Source organism: Zootoca vivipara, chromosome 3 (genome assembly GCF_965207765.1).
Source record: "Zootoca vivipara chromosome 3, rZooViv2.hap1.1, whole genome shotgun sequence".
NCBI classification, from domain to species: domain Eukaryota; kingdom Metazoa; phylum Chordata; class Lepidosauria; order Squamata; family Lacertidae; genus Zootoca; species Zootoca vivipara.
Genome location: NC_142586.1, coordinates 104,310,204 through 104,330,223, shown reverse-complemented (window position 1 = coordinate 104,330,223; position 20,020 = coordinate 104,310,204). Strand labels below are relative to the sequence as shown.

General features: G+C 41.7%; 2 protein-coding genes across 5 annotated transcripts in view; one reads left to right on the top strand and one right to left on the bottom strand.

Moving 5' to 3' along the window:
• Positions 1 to 1,723: 1,723 nt before the first annotated feature.
• Positions 1,724 to 4,787, top strand: GEMIN6 (gem nuclear organelle associated protein 6). 2 transcript variants are annotated; one of them, XM_035111035.3, is made up of 3 exons: positions 1,724 to 1,820; positions 2,640 to 2,779; positions 4,136 to 4,787. In XM_035111035.3, the coding sequence occupies exons 1-3, from the start codon at positions 1,764 to 1,766 to the stop codon at positions 4,509 to 4,511; spliced, it is 573 nt and encodes a 190-aa protein (XP_034966926.1). In that variant the 5' UTR covers positions 1,724 to 1,763; the 3' UTR covers positions 4,512 to 4,787. The 2 variants fall into 2 exon arrangements, with proteins under 2 accessions (XP_034966926.1, XP_034966927.1); XM_035111036.3 differs by having other exon boundaries at positions 2,635 to 2,779.
• The window catches only part of DHX57 (DExH-box helicase 57), a 32,774-nt gene continuing 17,532 nt past the window's right edge, over positions 4,779 to 20,020 (bottom strand). For all 3 annotated transcript variants that reach the window (XM_035111026.3, XM_035111027.3, XM_088667403.1), the window contains 14 exons: positions 18,590 to 18,644; positions 17,386 to 17,591; positions 15,805 to 15,921; positions 15,347 to 15,443; positions 14,481 to 14,654; positions 13,042 to 13,242; positions 11,793 to 12,069; positions 11,142 to 11,237; positions 10,943 to 11,026; positions 9,164 to 9,301; positions 8,636 to 8,710; positions 8,227 to 8,361; positions 7,143 to 7,343; positions 4,779 to 6,102 (listed from right to left, as the gene is read on the bottom strand). In XM_035111026.3, coding sequence (XP_034966917.1) covers positions 5,959 to 6,102; positions 7,143 to 7,343; positions 8,227 to 8,361; positions 8,636 to 8,710; positions 9,164 to 9,301; positions 10,943 to 11,026; positions 11,142 to 11,237; positions 11,793 to 12,069; positions 13,042 to 13,242; positions 14,481 to 14,654; positions 15,347 to 15,443; positions 15,805 to 15,921; positions 17,386 to 17,591; positions 18,590 to 18,644 — 2,000 coding nt within the window. In that variant the 3' untranslated portion in view covers positions 4,779 to 5,958. The remainder of the gene's footprint in view (positions 6,103 to 7,142; positions 7,344 to 8,226; positions 8,362 to 8,635; positions 8,711 to 9,163; positions 9,302 to 10,942; positions 11,027 to 11,141; positions 11,238 to 11,792; positions 12,070 to 13,041; positions 13,243 to 14,480; positions 14,655 to 15,346; positions 15,444 to 15,804; positions 15,922 to 17,385; positions 17,592 to 18,589; positions 18,645 to 20,020) is intronic.

The window sequence follows — 20,020 nt, the reverse complement described above, 5'->3', positions numbered from 1 at the left end:
CCTGCATCCCTGAGAGCCCTTGGCCAGAGTCGCAAATACACAGTATTCATTCATAAAGAAATATGGTTACATAGAGTCTCAGGCAACAGAGAAAGGGTAGGAAAGGGAGCCTTTATTACACAGGGCTTGATCTTGAGGGGTTCATGTTGGTGCGATACTAGAGTGGTGTTGTAGGATCAGACAGGGTCCCCTTGAGGGCATTTGTGCCAATCTTGATTCCCCCCCCCCATAAAATTCCCTAACACACACAAAAGCCCATACCAAAAAAAAACTTAGTTGGTCTTTAAGGTGCTACTGAAGGAAATTTTTTATTTTGCTTCGACTCAGACCAACACAGCTACCTACCTGTAACTAGAACATCTGTCAGTTTTCTTCACTCCAGGCATCACACCAGATTAAAGAGCCTGTCGGAAAATAATGGCATTCGTTTAGTGTTACTTAAGTGCGACCGTGCATTCGTGGGGCTTGAGGGGATTTCCTCAGCTTCCTCTAAACTGAACTTCATTTTCTGAGGAGGAAAGAGATTCCTCGTAACACTAGTATGCAAAAGGCAGAACATTAATGGTGCACTCCGCTGTCGGTTTTCTCAGGTGTCATTCTCACTACGTTCAATAGAGCTGACTCGAGAGTCAGTGTAATGCTCTATTTCTATGCATGTTTATGTCAGAAGCTAACCCAAGTTCAATTAAACCAGGGCCTCCCAAACTCTGGTCTCTAGCTATTTTTAGACTACAGTTCCCATAATCCCTGACCGCTGGTCCTGTTAGCTAGGGATGATGGGATTTGTAGCCTAGGGCTTGCCTATCAGAAGTCATGCTGGCCACGTGACCATAGCTGCCAAGTTATCCCTTTTTTACAGGGATTTTCCCTTATGCTGAATAGGCTTCCTCACGAGAAAAGGGAAAACTTGGCAGCTATGCACGTGACCCGGAAGTTGTACGCTGGCTCCCTTGGCCAGTAAAGCGAGATGAGCGGCGCAACCCAAGAGTCATTCGCGACTGGACTTTTACCTTTAAGACTATATAGGATTGAAACCTGGCCCACTGTTTTGGGCTACTTCATGCAATGCAAACTGGCTAGATTGGTTGTAAGTCGCTCTGAGTTGCCTTGGGTAAAATAAAGCGACTAACAAATGTAATAAAAATATTATTATTATTATTATATAATAGTAGGAAAATGCTACTATTCTACAGTAACATAAACAAACACCCTCCTTGCTTTAAAATATTGTGACCCTCATCCTGGGACTATTACAAAAGCTTTTTTAAATCGTGCCTTTAAAAAAGTCCCTTGAAGCTGCAATTCTAGGCTTACTCGCTGGATTAAGGGCGACAATCCGAACAAATTTATTTTGCATTCGCACTCTGGAAAACTAATAACACGTACCCACTAAATTTAACAGGAGTTGCGTCTGATTAGTCATCTACAGTATTAGGATTTGCACTCTGAATCGGCTTTTAATTTTCTTTTTAACCTTAGGCAACGAGAGGGGGAGAAGTAAGCTAAATAGGGTAAATATCACTTGCTACCCGATTGCTTAAACTCCCGAGCTCTGCCAGCTCATTTTGCGGGGCTGCTTGCTGAGCGCGGTTATTCTTAGGGTGTGAGATGGGAGTGAACATGCCATGAATGAAGGGGCTGCCCGTAAGCAGCTGTTTCCGGATATTGCTTTTTCGCAGAGGAAGAACTTGAAACTACAACCCGATGCATTCTGGGCCCAAGCAATGACGACGGGAGCGAAACATTGCATGCTTTTCACCTGAATGCCTCTCCTTCTTTACCGGCTGGATTACAAGGAAACCCACATTTCATCTTTAGCGGTGAGTGCGATGTAAAAATGTTGTTGATCCGGCTCCGTGCCTCTTTTATGGGCATTAAGGCAGAGAAGAAGCAAGAACTGTGTGGATGAACGCGGGAGCTCTAGATTCCAAATAAACTTCTGCGCTGCAAGTGCAAGTCTTTCCAAAACATGCTCTCGCTTCGGGTTGAATAACACTTTATTATTGCACAGTAAGATTATTCTTTGGAGAAACATGCCCTGATCTCGAGTATAAAAAGAGTGGGTGGAAGATATGTTTAGCTGTGATACTTAGTGCCCTTACTGCATTTCTTGACATCTTCACATCTGAAGGCAGTCCTGTTTAGGGAAGCTTTTAATGCTTAATAGATTATTGTATTTTAATACAGTATCCTCCTGGAAGCTGCCTAGAGTGGCTGGGAAAACCCAGCCAGATGGGCGGGGTATAAATATATTATTATTATTATTATTATTATTTCTCTAACGTCAATATAAAGCTTAATTATGTTAGATTGTAAACCTTATTTTTTAAATTTTGCTTCTTACTTTTGGCTGTTTAACATTCTATGGCCTTATAAATGTTTTTTTGTGGGAAGGAGGTTATTGGTTTTCGGTTAATATGTATTTTGTGTTCTCATTTTTTATGTTGTGAACAGCCCTATGATCTTTGAAGGAAGAACAGTATACAAAATTAGTAAATGAAAAATAAAATAAACATATCTAGGATTGTGCTGTTGTTCCTAACTTCTAAATATGAGCGGGATATCTAGACATTGTTTTAACAGACAGCTTTATCAACTTTTGTAGATCAGTATGTTTTTTGTTTTCTCATTAAGTTCAGCAAATAGGAAATATGACTGAGTGGCAGAGGAAGACACCTTTGGAATGGCTGTCTTATGTGAATAAAGAAATTGAAGTTCTGGCTGCTGAGAAACAGAAGTATAAAGGATGGGTTTTAACAGTCGATCCAGTGTCTGCCAAGTAAGCAGGAGTTTGGTATGAATGGAACTGTGATACCCAGAGAGAGAGATGTATCAAAATTTATTTTATTTTCAAAACCATGAATCAGAACAAGAATTGGGAGGGGAAGGGGGAAGCACAACCATTAGTAGAAAAAAAAATCTTTAAAATATATGTAAAATTTACTTTCTACTTAGCATGCGGTTAGCCTGTTGTTGCTGCTGCCTGATGTTGTCTGCCTTCACACTTCAGAATTTCTGTTCACACCAACAACTAGAAACTTTGCCCAGCAATTAATTCTTTACACTGATATTCTCATAAATAGGACAGCTGAACAAGTAGAAGGGGAAAAGTGGGAAATGTTTGAGGTAGCATCATATAAGTTTTCTGCACTGGTAAAATTGAGGCAGTATGATCATTAGTGTTAAGGTTTAGCAGTGGTATTCCACAGTTGCCTAAGAATGTGGGATCTTTGATTTTTTGTTTTTGTTCCTATGTTTGCACTTTTTTGTACAGTATGTTTGTTAACAAATCTCTTTTTTTTAAAGATGTGGGTAGCAACTCACTCTACTGTATATGCCTTGAAACATTTTTCTTCCATAATAGTCCTAGTTAATATTAGCCATTTTAAAATGGTGCATGGTCTAAAAAATGTTAGGGATGGGCAAGGTTAAAAGAATTGGGGTTGGTTTATAAGACCAAATGCACCTACAATAGATTGGTTTTATTTACAGTACTTGCCACTTCAGTTTAATGAGATTCTTCATTAGCTTGAGGTTTTGTATATACCACAGAGGGGAAAAAGTTTAGCAACTAGGAATTACTGTGATACACCAACTGAAACCTCTGTTCTTCCAAAAAGAAATGGTTTTAGTATTTCTGCATCCCAATTGCTATAAGGGCTGAGTTGGACCTTTCAATTTTCAGTGGCTGAATACATGGATGCTATTGAACTATGGTAAATGTCACTGGTTTGGGAGGGTGTTACTTTGAGGGAACGCATTTCTTTATATAGATTTGTATTTTAGTGCTTGAAAAATGTGCAACAGTGGGGAAAAGTCCTATGAACAATGACACCTGGCATGCATTGCTTATTGTACAATAGGCACTGGCTAGCTGAAATATTTTTAAGGATTTTGTATGTAGGTGAACTGACCCTAGTAACAACATTTTCAGACAATAAGACTGCTGGTAACGATAGCTAATGTTGGCATAACAACTTGCACTTTTTGTTGGTGTGATGTAATGGGATCAGCCTGGGATGGTATTGCAACTCCAACATTTTGAGTATAAACTTGATAGCGTTTAGCATGTAAGATTTCTGTAGGCCTTTTTTGCTGAGTTGCAAAACTTTATGTGAACTCCTTTTCTTGACAGCATTCTCCTGGCAAATCCACTTGAGAATGGAAAAGTGTCTATTTCAGGCATCTTGGGGCATGCAGTGCAAGACGTGAAGATATTGTCCGAAGCATCTGATGCTATGAAAGAGAAACTTGCCCACCTATTCATGCCTGGAGAAAGCCAAACCTACAGTCAAGAGGAGCTAGAGGACAAGAAAAGCAGCTTGAAGAACTGGTTGGAGAAAAACCATATTCCTGTAAGGGAGCAAGGAGAGTCACAAACAACACTCTGTGTTGCAGGGGTGTTGACTATTGACCCACCGTATGGACCAGAGGATTGCAATAGTTCCAATGAAATAATTTTGTCTCGAGTTCAAGGGTTGATACAAAGTTATCTTGGCCTTCAGCAATGACAGAGTTGAAGAATTGTGATGAAGTTACCTACTTGCAAACCCTATGCTAACCTTCCCCAACCTGATGCCTTCTACATGGACTACAAAACTCACATTGGCTGGATTGAAGAGAGTGCAACAGAAGGTGTTTAAAGAGTGTTTAGAAGGTGTTCCTCACTACGCAATTTCACTTATGCATGTGCGGGACTGGAACGTAACCCCCGCGCAAGTGGAAAGTTACCTGTATACAATTTCTTGCAAAAAAGAAACATCAAAATACATTATGAATCTAATGAACAAGTTCCTGTTTATTTATAGAGCTTGTTGATCACCATTACTCCAACCAATGACCACCTAAGGTGACATACATAAAGTTACTATACAGTTTTATTTTTATTTTTAACCACCAGCGGGCTCGTTTCTATCGCCATAGCACTTGTGCATTCTCCACTCCTGCCCCAATGTTGGTTTACTGTTTTTAAAAATCCTTAAATGCACCTTTTTGGGAGCTTAATTTCTGCAGGATTGTGCTCCTTGTTAATAAGAAGTTGCTAGGCTGATGCGAGTCCACAAGACATAATGAACTGTACTGAAATAAGCCTCTTTTGTACTTGCATTCCTCAACCATTTCTTCTGGCCTGTGAAAGATCTGGTTTCAGGAGCCATCGGTGTTCAGAACTAGGATGTAACAGCATTATCTTCATGTCTTGCTTTTGCAAAACTTGGCACACTTCACACTTACTGCGTTCATAAGTGCTGTCTTGTCAAGGAAGCTAAGTTTACTTCAGGCAGTGTAAAAGAGTAATTAACTTTCTTCTCTAGAATAACCCTTTGAGAAGGAGCAAGACAACTTCCACACCCTTTGGCAAGCTGTAATTTGAGCCCTGTGTGCTTACACACACACACACACACACCAGCTCATAGAGCCTAGTTCGTTTTTATACTAAAGACCATTTATCTTTCATTAAAATTTCTGGCAACCGACAATGATTAATTGATCAGATTAGGAAAGGTTTTAGGGAAAGCTTACAGGGAAATCCATTTTAGAATTTAGGAAAATACAAGCAGTTGCTGTAGTAAACATCAAGTCCTGCCTTAAGGAGAAGAGCAAAGTCAATAGATCGTCATTTTGTAGCAAAAAGAGTTAATCCTTAATTGGACAAAAACAGTGACAAGAAAAACACATTAGAATTGAATGTTTTTTGATTTCTTTGAGTTTTCATTGGCATAAATAACAATACTGTAGTCTCTCACTCTATACTTCACATATTGCCCCCGGAAACACTTGCGTTTCCCTTAAAATATGCCAACTTTTCATGATTTGGGTGAAAAAACCCACCATCCTTGTTTCTCCAAATATAGTGGTTTCTTTGATTGCCACTTTGCCATTAGGCTTCCTGGCATCCGTGATGTTTGCATCTCTATTGCCATTGTTCTGCTGATAAGTCTTTATACCAAATGTTCAGTGTTATTGTGTGGTCACAAGTTTAACGATCATGCTAATGATACGAGACCCTCGAGGGCAGGTACAAAGATCTATGCTGGGGTTTTTTACTTTATCCTGGAGTAGCTGGTCAAGCTCACAGCGAAGTTCTTTCACTAGTTCGGCTACCTGAAAAACACAAATATTCTTATGAGTTAAACTGCTTAGGGGTAGTCCAGGCCAGATCACAAGCCCCCATCATCTCTGACCATTAGGCCATGCTGGCTGGGAGTCCAGCAAAACCTGAGGTTCCTCACACTACATTAGAAGTTACTTCTGAAGGCCCTGGTCCTCCCTCTGATATTGCATGAAAGACCGGCTGCACTTTTTATGCTTAACATTTGTGCTTGCATAAAAGAGGCCCAACTGGGGCATTGCTTGAAAACTATGATGACAATAATGTCCTTAAGAATCTCAACAAATAGAAGATGAAAGGCACTGCATTTTTTCAAGCTGCACAGGTCATACCTACACCACTTGGAATTTTTCTCATTTGACTGGATTTTGTGTTCATTAATGCTCTGCACAGTACAGTTGGACCTTTTAAACTTTTTATGCCTTTTCTTCTTGTATATCCACCGATGATATAGCATCGTGCATCCAACAGTGTCATAATGCCGAAAGAAATTTGTTAGTCTAAGGTGCCACAATACTCTGTTGCTTTTGTCCAGACAAAGACCCGAGAGGCAAATTTAGCTTTTAGCGGTGCTGATACAATTTGTTCTGCCGTCTACAGCCTGGGGTTTGTTGTGCTCATGAAAGTGCCTATGCAAATTGTACTTCCGGGTATTTTAACCATAAACCGCAGAGTTGATACCCAAGAGATGAGGACATCTGTCTAAATTTCTGAAAGATCTTTGGTTCTTAAATAGCTGGTCATGCAGACATAAAGAACAACCTGACCTTTCAACTTAGGAAAGTAAACACACTTGTTGGACCAGATGCTGCCCATGCTATTCTATAATTCTATTGGAATTAGTGTTTTATATCCATTTTAGCCCAGTGGACTTAATGTCTCAAGAGGAAATTTGGTTAAGGGTCATAAGCCATTTCCTGCATGCCAGTACAAAGTAGAATGAGCTGTTCCCCTCTCTCCCCTTGGTACAATGAAAATAATTTCCCCATCATAAGCAATTAGGTGCAATGTGATGAGTTGCTCATTTTCTTACCTGGTGTGAGGCTGCAACAAAACGAATCCACCCATCGTCCAAGGAAACAACAAACTCTCCCTTCTGAAGATGCACATTAACACGGCCGCCTCCAAACAAGATCAGTGGGTACACAGACACCATGCTGCAGTCTCGAATAAACACCCGGCTGGTTTTTATCATCTCGTGATACACTAAGTAAGGGCTATCAAAGTGCCTTGTCTGAAACAAGGAACCCAAAAAAACTGGTGAAACTTCAACAACAACAACAACAACCGGTTCCATACCTATCACTATACAATATATGACACAGGCCATTGGTTTTGCTGGGAAAAGGTTGTCCAATGCCAGCATACCATTTGCCAGGCAGCAGGGGCAGAAGTCTGAAATATTTACACAAATTTCACATGGGTGTGTAAGCTGAAGGAGAAAGGAAAATAACCTACTACAGTATTGGCTGAAAATCAATTGGGACAAGTTGGTCATATATTAAGTCCCACTGATTCCAATGTGAACTAAGTTAAACTAAGATTAGCTTGCTTCTTATCTTATGCATCTGTGCATAGATACAAGTCCAACAGATTACAATGTGGCTTAAAAAGGTAAAGGAAAGGACCCCTGACAGTTAAGTCCAGTCGTGAACGATTCTGGGGTTGCGGCGAAAGCCGCTTCTGGCGAAACCAGAGCAGCACACGGAAACACCATTTACCTTCCTGCCAGAGTGGTACCTATTTATCTACTGTACTTGCATTTTAATGTGCTCTCAAACTGCTAGGTTGGCAGGAGCTAGGACCGAACTACAGGAGCGAACCACCGACCTTCCGATCGGCAAGCCCTAGGCTCAGTGGTTTAGACCACAGCGCCACCCGCATTATAGATGTGTAAATGCAAGGAATTGCACTATGGACTGCTGATTCGTACATGAGTAGAATGTGAGCTTTTATTTAAAATGCATCTCTGGGTTATTTGTGGGGCATAGGAATTCGTTCACACACACCCCAAATATAGTCCAGCCCACTACATGGTCTGAGGGACGGTGGACCGGCCCACGGCTGAAAAAGGTTGCTGACCTGAGCTACAGAATGACTGGGGCTGGGAAAATCACCTGGTAGTTTACAGAGGATGGATGAATGTGAACAGAGCCCTCCTTCTTAGTAACAAACTTCAGCTCTGCAGCTTTTGGCTTCATTTTAACAGCTCCTGTACTGGTCTTCTGATACTTCCCTTCTGGCATTTTCACCTAAAACAGTAAAAAAAACAGGGAACAGTGATAGAAATACTCATAAGCAACTTCCATTCAGTAGGGTTGTACAGAAGGAGATGTTTCTTGAAAGCACTGGAAATACTGACAGGTCTCTAAACCCAACAGAAGCATGAGAAAGAAAAAGACATAGATTCCCTTTTAAGGAATTGCTATTATCAAGTAGCTCAGCTTTCAAGCATGCAGCATAAAACTAATGGCACGTGTGCAATATGGACAGAAACAGAGAAATGAAAAAGCACTGGCCTCTTACCTGAACCACATTGGGATACAGAGCAGCACATAACATGGCTGATATTAACTTGACGTTGTCCGCATTAGCATTTGCCTGTGATGAAAACAAAAGGGTACCTACAAGTTAGGGAATAAGGACATGACCTTGAGAATTCCAGCTTTCATGTAAAGGTAAGCTTCCAGACCCTACAGTTACAGAGATTTTTTTTAGAAAATATGAATGCATCTATTTTTAAGTGGTAGAAGCTCTGGGCCCTATATGTCCCTCCCTAAAAAAGGGGGGGCACCCCTGGACTTTTTAAAATCAGCTGGAAAGCAAAGGGTTTTCACTTGAGCAGGAAGCTCCAAATCACTGAACAAAAACACTGTCCAAGGTTCCAGCTATTATTTTGGTTCCATTAAATCATGACGAGAAGGGGAGAGTAGAAATAGTCAGAATGGATGGGAGGGAAAAATGAATGTCATTATTTGGACAGATGAGGAAAGTGACAGAGAATGAGAGGAAGAACACCACAAGAAAGATAATGGATTAATGAGATAATGTCACCTCTTCTCCAGTTGCTTCCAGAACGCCGTCTCCTCCCTGAGACCACCTCCTCTCAATATCCTTGGCTCTGAGTCCCTCTTTCACAAATCCAATGTCAGACAACAGTTCCGTGAACTGCCTTTTTAAACTGGCCATTTGCTATGAGGGAGGAGAGAGAAAGAACACCTTTGAATAAGATCAACAAAAGAGGTTTAAAGACCAATTAAAAAAAATGTAGTATAAACACTGACAACTGGAAAACACTGGCCTGCAAGCGTTCCAGTTGGAAAACAGCCTTTACCAAAGTGTCATTGGGTTTTGAAGACACTCAAACACAGGATGCAAGGGAGAAACGTGCTAAGAGGAAGGCATGCTTGGCAAACTCTCACCGTAATCAACTCCCGGCCGGAAACCTATGTCCCCACTGTGGAAGGACGTGTGGATCCAGAATTGGCCTCACTTATGGACTCATTGTTAAAACCATGTTTATGGAAGACAATCTTACTCGGCTACGAGTGATCGCCAAAGAAAGAAGAAGAATTAGCCTGAATATAAGCCTCACTTTTCCCCCAAATTCTGACCGTGAAAAGTTAAAGTGTGGGTTATATTCGTGACCATACAGTATTCAGCCAGTGCCAGGAGTGCGGCAAAGCGGCACCCGTAGTCCTCTGTCCTCTCCCCCAAGGCTGGAAAGAAAGTGAGTGAGGAAGGGGAAAGGCCGCCAGCAACGCAGCATGCCCCCCCCCCCCAGTATGCAGCCAGGAGCTGCGAGGAATGGAGCGGCTTATATTTGGGTATTTTTTCTTTTTCCCCCTCCAATTTTGCAGGTGCAACTTATATTCGGGCCAATACTGTAGTTAAGCACATAGGAAAATGCTTTTTAGGAAGTCTATTTGTCTAAGGCCCAGTACTGGATTGTGACTCTCTGGAATCTGCGGTAGAGATCTTTTCCCCATCAGGTTCTATCTATATATTTTTGTAGACTGGAGAGATGCCAGTGGCTGCATTTTGGATCCCACTCAGCTGTGGTCCCTGTCATAAATAAAAATATGCATCTTCTTTGGTGTGTTGTTGTGGAGAGAGGCCTGTGTGCGTTTATGTGTGTGTGAGGAGTCCAGTGAGGAATTTATTTACAGCTGATCCACACACTTTACCTTTCAGCTAGGGTGATTTAATTCAGTGGTTGACAACCATAGTGTCAACATTTATAATTCAGTCCCAGCAGCTAAGGAATTAAATATTATATGGTATAGTAGTTGATCCATTTCACTAAATCCTGTCATCCATCAGAGATTATCCTCAACTTTTCTGGAAAAGCTGAAGTTATCTAAAAAGGCAGCATATTTTTTTTAAAAAACCAACCCAATCTTATGATGCACCCAGTTCCCCCCTCTTCCATTGCCTGCCTACCAAGGATAAACACAGATATATCACACTGTTAAGCCTGAGGTAGTAGTCAACCAAATTTTACTCAGAGGAAACCTACTGAAATTAATCAACATGACTACGTGAGGTCCATTAATTTCAATGGGTCTGAGTAAAATTTAGTTGAATAGCACTGCTGGGTACCACATCTTGAAGATAATCTGCAAGTAACATAGTGAAATGCAGTGAGATAAAACATTAAATGGGCCTAGAAAATGTCTTGCATGTACTGAGTTTTCTGATAAATGCAAAGCTGAAACCTATAAACGTTTTCATTATAAGATTGCACAACAGGAAGGCAGAACATAACAATCTGACACGAGGTTCAATATACACTTTTAAAACTCAAAACTGTGAACAAGAATGCTAACTTACCAGAAAAACGCTTTCTGATAAGAAATTTTGTCTACAAAACGTGTAACTTGCTTGAAAGCCGTCCTTTGAAGCTGTACGCCATCCCTAAATAGTGAAAATGTAAGCTGTTATAGCCTGCCATCTCATCTCTCACAGTTAGGAGGCTCTATGGCTACAATAACTCTGAAAATCAAGTACAGGGCATGCTTTTATTTCTCACCTTATATGCTTGGAGAAGAGCAAGATAATCACTGTTTCCTATTGCAAATTCCAGCTTTTTCTTGAATGCCTCCTCTCTTTTGTCCCATGGAGAAACCTTTTAAAACATAAATGCAACCTGTTCTCACACTGGCCAAGCAGATGCCTTTGGGAAACCCACAAGCGGGATTTCAGGACAAGAGCATACTCCCAACCTTTGGTTTCCAGCACCTGGTATTCAGAAGACTTGCTGCCTCCTTGGAGGCAGAGCACAGCCATCATAGCTAGAAGCTATTGATAGTCCTCAATGTATTTGTCCAATTCTATTTTAAAGCCATCTAGGTTGGTGGCCATCACAACTTCCTATGGGAGCGAGTTCCATAGCTGAACTATGGAAAGCACACCATTACACAACTGGCAGATGTAAAATTAAAATACAGCCTACAGAGTTCAGATTTACACAGTGTATTCTGGGTATATGAAAATTTTGTACATTGCATTCTACAAGATGTACAGAACTATCCCATTTATCCCCCCCCTCCCAACTGCTATGGGAAGTGAAACCTCTCCCAAACCACTTTCAATCATATAATAGGTTTAAAAGGTTCCATTTTAAGAGTTTAGGAAAGATTTCTTTGCACACGTGGACATATCTTGAAACAACAGCACTTACAAAGGGAGACTTGTGGGCTCTGCTTGCTGCAATTGTCAGTGCTGGATCCAGACAGCGGAAAATGGTGCCAAACAGCATTAGCTTCCCAATACTGACATCAACAGGCAAGGAAGCCAAATGATACCCCAAGGGCGTGAGCTTCTCATCTGAAGTTAAGGCTCCAACATCCTGCAGTCGTTGCTTTGAGGAACGTAGAGATTCGGCTGTTGGTGGCTCAATCAGCCGCATGAGAACTGAATGAAGGCTTTGTGTGGAGAACATGTCCAAAATCTTAATTCTGGAAGAAAGAGGAAAATACAATCATTTGGTCAGAGTTGGATACGTTAGCTTCAGCTACATAAATATATAATATACAAATATGTTAGCAGGCCTCCACTGAGAACTTTCTATCAATGTCTTGCTTTCTGGATGGGCAATGGCAGACTCAGAAAAACATAAGAAGTCAGAATCAAACAGGGTAAGGAAAAAGGGAAAGGTAAAGAACCACAGCGTCACCCGCATCCCGTATCAAACAGGATGTACAGTGGTACCTCGACTTACGAAGGCGATCCATTCCGCGGCGCTCTTCGTAAGTTGAAACCTTCGGTTGTCGAAGTGTCCATTTTGCGCATGCGCGAAGTGCAATTTTGTGCTTCTGCGCATGCGCCGACTGTGCGTGCTGCTTCTGCGCAGGCGCAGAACGTGCGCGCGGCGTAAAGACTTCCGGGTTTGCCGATTTCGTAAGTCAAAACCTTCGGAAGTTGAGGCATTCGGATGTTGAGGTACCACTGTAGTAGGGTTCACCAACCATTTTGGGTCCGTGGGCAAGCTTGCAAACTGCAGACACTGGCCACACCAGTTCCTTCTCTCTGTCAGTGAAGTAACTGGAACAAGTCCATTCGATTTACAAACCCTAGCCATTATGTTGTACCTACCTGCGTTAAATCTCGAGTTGCACACAGTATACAATAAAAAAAGAGGAGGCAGTTTTGTACAGTAATTCCTAAGCTCCACCTGTTTCTCTCTTAAAAGCAGTCCAACAAAGTACCGAGCCTGGGCATTCATAAAAGCTAACACACACATTTTCAAGAAGTAGAGTAAGGACTACGGAAAATTATTTGCCCTAAGGAAGAATAAGGATGAAGAGGAATTGGAGGAAGAGGAATTTGAGAATGGGAGCGGGGGCAAATCAGTATGTGTAAGATGTGCCAATCAGCAAGATCTGTAAAGGTTGTTTCAGGGATGCTCTGGCTGCCAGTGAAAGCCTTACCTGAGACAGAGCTGTTCCAAAGGCACTCTTTGTATTTCAGGTAACTGCTGCTTCAAAAGGTGATGATTGTAATGATGGCTACTGAAGAGATGAAAACAGACCCCAGAGGCTACCCGGCCTGCTCGTCCTTTCCTTTGCAAGGCATTGGCTTTGGACACAAATGTATCCTCCAGGCTTTCCATGCCTTTGCTTGGATCAAACCTGCAAGGAGGAAGATATGGAACAGTGTTTGCAATATTCTGATAGGCCTTTGGGAATCTTGTTGTTGTTGTTGTTTAGTCATTTAGTCGTGTCAGACTCTTCGTGACCCCATGGAATCTAGGGAGGTACAAAAATTAGGAAACTGGATGCTTGCAGGTTATGCTACTGCAAGGCATTGTACTTGGGGCTGCATTTGAAGACTGTATGGAAACTAGCGAGTGCAGAATGTAGCAACTAAATGATTAACAGGGACAAGAAGATGTGTGTGAACATATAAACACCAGTTCTTGCCTGACTCTGATAGCTGCCAATTTGTTTCTGGGCTCAATTCAAAGTGCTAGTTTTGATCTTTAAGCCTTTTACAGCTTAGGATCCGAATGCCAAAAGGACAGTTATCTGTATATGTTCCTGCCTGGACTGTGAAATCATCATCTGAGGCTCTTCTCTGCATGCCACTTCCTATGGAGGTTCTCTGGCGATGAGAGGACAGCCTTCTCTATAGTAGCTCCCCATCTATGAAATGCTCTCTCCAAGGACACCTGCCTGGCATCAACTTTATCATAATTTCACTGCCAGGCAAATACTTTTGTATTTTCCTTGGCACTTGGGCAACACCAATTATTGGATGTTCATATTCTGATTATGTTTTTAACATGCCTATGCGATTCTGTTATTGTATTTTTACCCCTATTGCAAATATTAGTCATGCAGAAGTATCCAGCATCCAAATGCTTGTACCTCCTAGATTCCCAGAGACCCATCTCAATACTGTTTTAAAATCTTGATTATCCTTAGTTACTGCCTGAAAGCTTACAGAGTCAATTTGACAAATGCTGGGGGGTGGGGGAAGGATACCACCACTATAGAACACTGTGAACTAACATTGCTACATGTTTCCCATTTTTCACCTGTAAAAATTAAAGCAGAAAAATATGGGTTGAGAAAAATGAGTGAGTGAAAAGGATAGGTCTTAAAGGGAGAAGTAATAACTGTGACAGACAGTAACAGAAATAGTTCTGGTCATTGGGGAACTGGAAGAGGAAAAAAAGGAAGGGTGAGAAACAGCAGATTTGGGGCTTCTGTTTTGTAATGTATTCCAGCTCAAGAGACATGGAACAAGGAAATCCATCAGGTAGAAATCTCACTGTGCACAGACGTATAGGCCCCATTTTAGCAAAGCTTGTTGTTGTTTTTTTTAAAAAAATTGTACATGGTGCATTTGCTTATTATCTAGGTACCTTTTTTCTTTCATCTTCCCTGAATCAATCACGTAGACCACATCATCGATGGTAATGGAGGTTTCTGCAATGTTTGTAGATATGATGATCTTGGTGACCCCTACAGGAGGCTTAAGGAACACAGATTGCTGCTCCTCACTTGAAAGTGAGGAATGAAGTGGATAAACAACACAGCTATGAGAAAAAGATCAGAGGACAGGTTTAGAGGGCTTTTAGTGAGGTTTTGTTTTCCATTTATATATCACTTATTTTAAATAGTAGTCAGAGCTGGAGAACCAAGGGTCACATCAATTGTGTCTGTATACAAGAAGAATGGACTGATCATGGTACAACAGGACTTCCCTTCCTCTCTGCCCCACTACAGCTCCCCCACCCCAGATTTGCCGCAAAATCAGAAGGAGAGAAACCAAAGCACACAAACAGAGGAGAAAGTCTCTGAGCAGAAGACGCATCCATGTGTAGCTCCAAAGCATGGTTTGGCACTGCTTCTGAACTGACCCAATACATTTTCTTGACTGGCAGTAACCTGATACACAATAGGGTATCAAGCCAAAGAACTAAGGGATAAACTGGTTTACATCTAATAAGCTCAAGGAGTCTAAAACCAATGTAGAACCCAATGTTTCTGCAGCACCCAGCTAAAGAGTATTATTTTTCAAGTTCTACTTGGAAGTACAGAATATTATCTTCCATGCACTAGTTAAGAATTATACTGGGGAGGGGGAAGAGATAAAAGATGCTGCAAGAAAGAAAAATGTTCACATACTCTTAAATAAGCAACTTAAAGTGATGTAAAAGTTGATTAAAATGTCAGTTTTAATTAATTTATTTTCATTTTAAAATATTTAGGGATATTCTTAATTTACCGATTGCTGCGCCGGTTATTGAAGAGTGGATTAGATTGCAACTGCTTATACAGTGTTTTAATTTCTTCCATGCCTGGCAAAAAAATCAGTACTGCACCTAGATATGAGTATATAAAAATGGTAGAATTAATAGAAATGTCTTCTAGAACTCAATATATATTCTTCATTTTTGCTCCTGAAGGCAACCACAATTTATTGATTTTTCTCCTTATACAGCATTACATGTTATGGTAAGATTCAATTCAGCATCAGCGTAAGTAAGAATTTTTTCCTCCTGAGGACCCTAATTCTGGGAAAAGTCCTATTATGCTTCAAAACCCTATGTCAAAAAGCTAGTTTTCTTTCAGAAAGAGGGAGAGCAGAGTAGAACTTCAACAAAAGATAACAGGAAACGGTCTTCTTGGTGCAACTGAGCTGCATAGGCTTGTAAAATAGGTCATTGTTTCTCATCATGTTACCTGGTGGATACGAATGTCCGCCACTGACGATCCACTCCAGTAAGGCCTCAATTAATTCAAGATTAACTTTGTCTAAATCCATTTTCTCCATTGTTTTTAATACTGATTTGCTAACCCCTGAAAGAGAAAATGAGCATCATAACAAAAAGGAAAAGCCCTGTTAAGATCATGAATTTTGTAAGCAACTCAAACTACAGTCACTTCCAAATGAATCAAACCTTTGATGGAAAGTGGAGGTCCAGCTGTGGCAGCTTCATGGTAAGAACATAAGAAAAGCCTGTTAGATCAGGCCATTGGACCCTCTAGTCCGGCATCCTGTTCTCACAGTGCAAACTAGATGCCTATAGGAAGCCTGCAAGCGTAGCAACACTCTCCCCTCCTGCAGTTTCCATCAGCTGGTGATATCGCCTTCCTCATTTATTTCATTTGGTCTAATACCTTCTTTCTATTCACTCAAATAGTGTATTTTCTCAAGGTCAAAGTCTGATGTTGCCTTATACATATTTGGATATTGGATATTTTTGGGGGGTGAGACACACACACACACACACACACACACACACACAGAGAGAGAGAGAGAGAGAGAGAGAGAGAGAGATGGCCATTCCCTCCAAAGAAAAACATTTTGGCCATGATTCAGTACCTCCAGCTGCACACAGGAAAAATCACATACACTAGAGGAATTTCCCATTCTGGAGGCTCGCCTGGCCCCTTTGCTACATTTCTTTAGGCACCAGGCAAAACCAACCCTTTTCTCTGAGGCGTTTGGCTAATTTAACAATCTATGGCTTTTTAAACTGAGTGTATGTGTGGTCATTGCTTCTATTCATCATTATATTACAGTGGAACCTCGTGTTACGTACCGCCCTCCTTACGAATGCTTCGTAAGCATGTGCAATGAGAAATTCTTCGTAACATGTGCAATGATAAATTCTCACAAGAGCATCGAGCATCTATCTGTCTGTCTGACAAGAGAACAGAAAACCTCTCAACATACAGGTCTCAAGACCTTTGCACTAGAGCAGGGGTCCCCAAACTACGGCCCGGGGGCCGGATGCGGCCCAATTGGCCTGCCAATCCGGCCCGCGACGACCCCCGCCGCCCGCTCTTACGGCACGCAGCGCGGCAGCGCTCTTCCGGGTCGGGAAAAAAGCGCCGAAAATCCTTTGTGCACATGCGTATGGGCCTCTCCCGACCCGGAAGAGGTCATTTCTGGTGCACTTCCGGGTCGGGGGAGGCCCATACGCATGCGCACAACGGATTTTCGGCGCTTTTTCCACCCTGGAAGCGCGCCGCCGCGCCAGTAAGCGCCGGGCGCGCACTCCCCCGCCCGCCGGCCCGCACAGGCGCACGCTCCCCTGTCCTCCAGCCCGCCGCGCGATCGGCGCGGTGGGAACCGGCCCAAACGCCAGTAAGTCTGGGGACCCCTGCACTAGAGCTATATGCCTGAGGTTGTGAAATGTAACTCACAAACTTTCTAGGTTTGAAAATGCCTTTCTATTCATATGTACAATATGTTTACCAATACTGTAATAAACTCTTAAAAATTATTGGGAGCAATGGACATTAAATAAATATTACCTTTGTAGCGGATCAGTAACTGCTGGAATGTTAGTTGCTGGTCTGGAAGTGAATCTTTGGCAGCCACAGCCACTGTACTTTGCACCAGGCCAGAACGCCTTAGGTCGTCCTCTACTTCCTCTGCAGCAGTCCTCAGGTGTCTTGCTTTCTTGTCCACACTTTGCTTTGTTCGACGTATATATGGACTGCCATGCTCCAAGACATACCTGAATGTAAACAGAGAAATAGGGTATGGGGGAAATCCATCTGCAAACCTTGCTTTCTAGAAGGCTGACTGCTCTAAGCAGTTGCTTAGACCTTGTGGGCTGACACACTTAATACCCACAGAGCATTTGGGGAGGGGCTCTAGCTCAGTGGTAGCACACATGCTTAACATGAAAAAAGATCCCACGTTCAATCCCTGGCATCTGCAGGTAGGGCTGGGAAAGATTCCTGGCTGAAACTCTGCAGAGCCATTGCCAGCCTATATAGATATATCACTGAGCTCGATGTATAAGGCAGCTTCACTTTAGGTGAGGCTGTATATATTCTACGCATCTTGCAATTCTACTGCCCAAGGAACAAATCTTGGTACGAAGGAAGCCTTTGGGCCAACAGTCAGGAAAACTGCACCGCTGGAAACCTTGTCAGGAGAGATCATCGCAGACCACAGCAAGCAGATGAAGCAATGGGCAGAGAACTATAAAGAACTGTACAACATGGTCTCTGACAAAGCAACCAACAGTATCCAGACTCTGCCTGTCTTGGAAGAGCTCGATGACCCTCCCTTGACGAGCTGAAGAGCGCCATCAACTCTCAAGGCATGTGGTAAAGCTCCACGACAGGACAGAATTCCAACAGAAGCAATGCCAAACCATGCTTTGGTGCTACACATGGATGAGTCTTCTGCTCAGAGACATTCTCCTCTGTTTGTGTGCTTGGTTTCTCTCCTGATTTTGCAGCAAATCGGTTCAAATTGAGGCTTGCATACCTAGATTCCACAAGTCGTCATTTTCTCAGCTCATACACAATAGCCCGCTATGGTTTGTTGCTGATGACTATTAGAGTAGACTACACTATAAAAGCATTATTCTATAAGCCACTTATGCCCTAAATAAGGTAGAACCCAAAGAAATTTTTTTAAATGTCTGAATACACAGCAGTCGTACAAATTTATGTATAAGGCATGCTAAGTGTCCATAGACATTGGAGGTTCCTAGCTTACCGAGTCACTGCAATAGCGTCTTCTATAAAAAACTGATCAACAGGGAACGTCCTACCTAAAAGAGATGAGAAACACAGTAATATAGGAAGAGGCAAATTACTTCATCAAAACTGGAGTAAGAGGAATGGAACCGCCTCCATTTCTACCCATACACTATTCCTACTTGTATTAGCTAAAAAAGTTGGTTGTGTTTTAACAATATTTCAACCTACACCACAAGGAAGAGTGAGACAGCTGCCTCAGGTGGCAGGATTGGGCAACATTAAGGACAGCAGTATGAGGAAAGGGCAAGATCTGAGCCATGGGGAACAGCCCAGCAATTTAAAGGTGAATTGTACTTCACATGTATTATTATTATTATTTATATGCCACCCATCTGACTGGGTTGCCCCAGCTACTCAGGGTGGCTCTCAACAAAAAAATAGTAAAATCACAATACAACATCAAACACTAAAACTTTCCCATATGTCTTTTAAAAATCACATAGCTGTATGCATGTGTGAGAGGGAGAGGGAAATTGATTTTCCAGCTTGGGCACCAAAGCTTTTGATTTAGGCCTGGAATGGGTGGAGGTATGTTTCAACATGAAGAAACAACCTCAGTTGTTTTAGTAAGTCAGTAAGGGTTACAGTTATTTATTTATAAGATGTCTATCCTGCCCTTCATTTCAGGGCAGATCACATTCAAATAAAAACAATACAAAATTGTATAATAAAAACCATCTCAAATTTGTTGCTCTACACAATGCACATGAAGTGCTTTGAGCCACTAAAACGGCTGTACAAGAAGTTCAGTATTACCCTATTCTGATCTGATCTGACCTGTCCCGAGGGGTATTTTCACCTCAGCAGTACTCTACTGAATCTAAAAACAGAGCACATTTATAGTATTTAGGTTGCATGTTATATATGAGACAGAATGTAAGACAGAACATGATGCAAAATATTGTTATTTATAACATAATTCTTATATGTTTGGCTGCCTTATTTAGTTTTTATATTAACATCTTTGGAGCGATTTAGCTGAGACGACTCGTTAAATGAATCAGATTCCCACCCAGCCACCCAAGAAGGTAGAGTTACTGTCAGTTGACTAATCAAGATAGCTAAATGTAAGGATACAAAAATGTATGTGTCCAGTAGGCACCAGCAGCTAATGTATAATAAAACAAACAACAAGCAAGTATTTATAATGCCTTTGTGTTCTGCTTGGGAACTTCCCAGCAGCTGGCTACCATGGGAAACAATCACTAAATGGAGTTTGACCTGGTGCAACAGGGCTCTAATTACATTCTGAAAATTTACTTTCCTGAACTCAGACATTTTTTAGTAAGTAACTATGTTGCTGAGATAATATTATCAACCGTTTAAGAATGGTTAGAACGGAGAAAATGCTAACCAATAAAAAGCAACTTGTGAAGCAGAGTAGGGG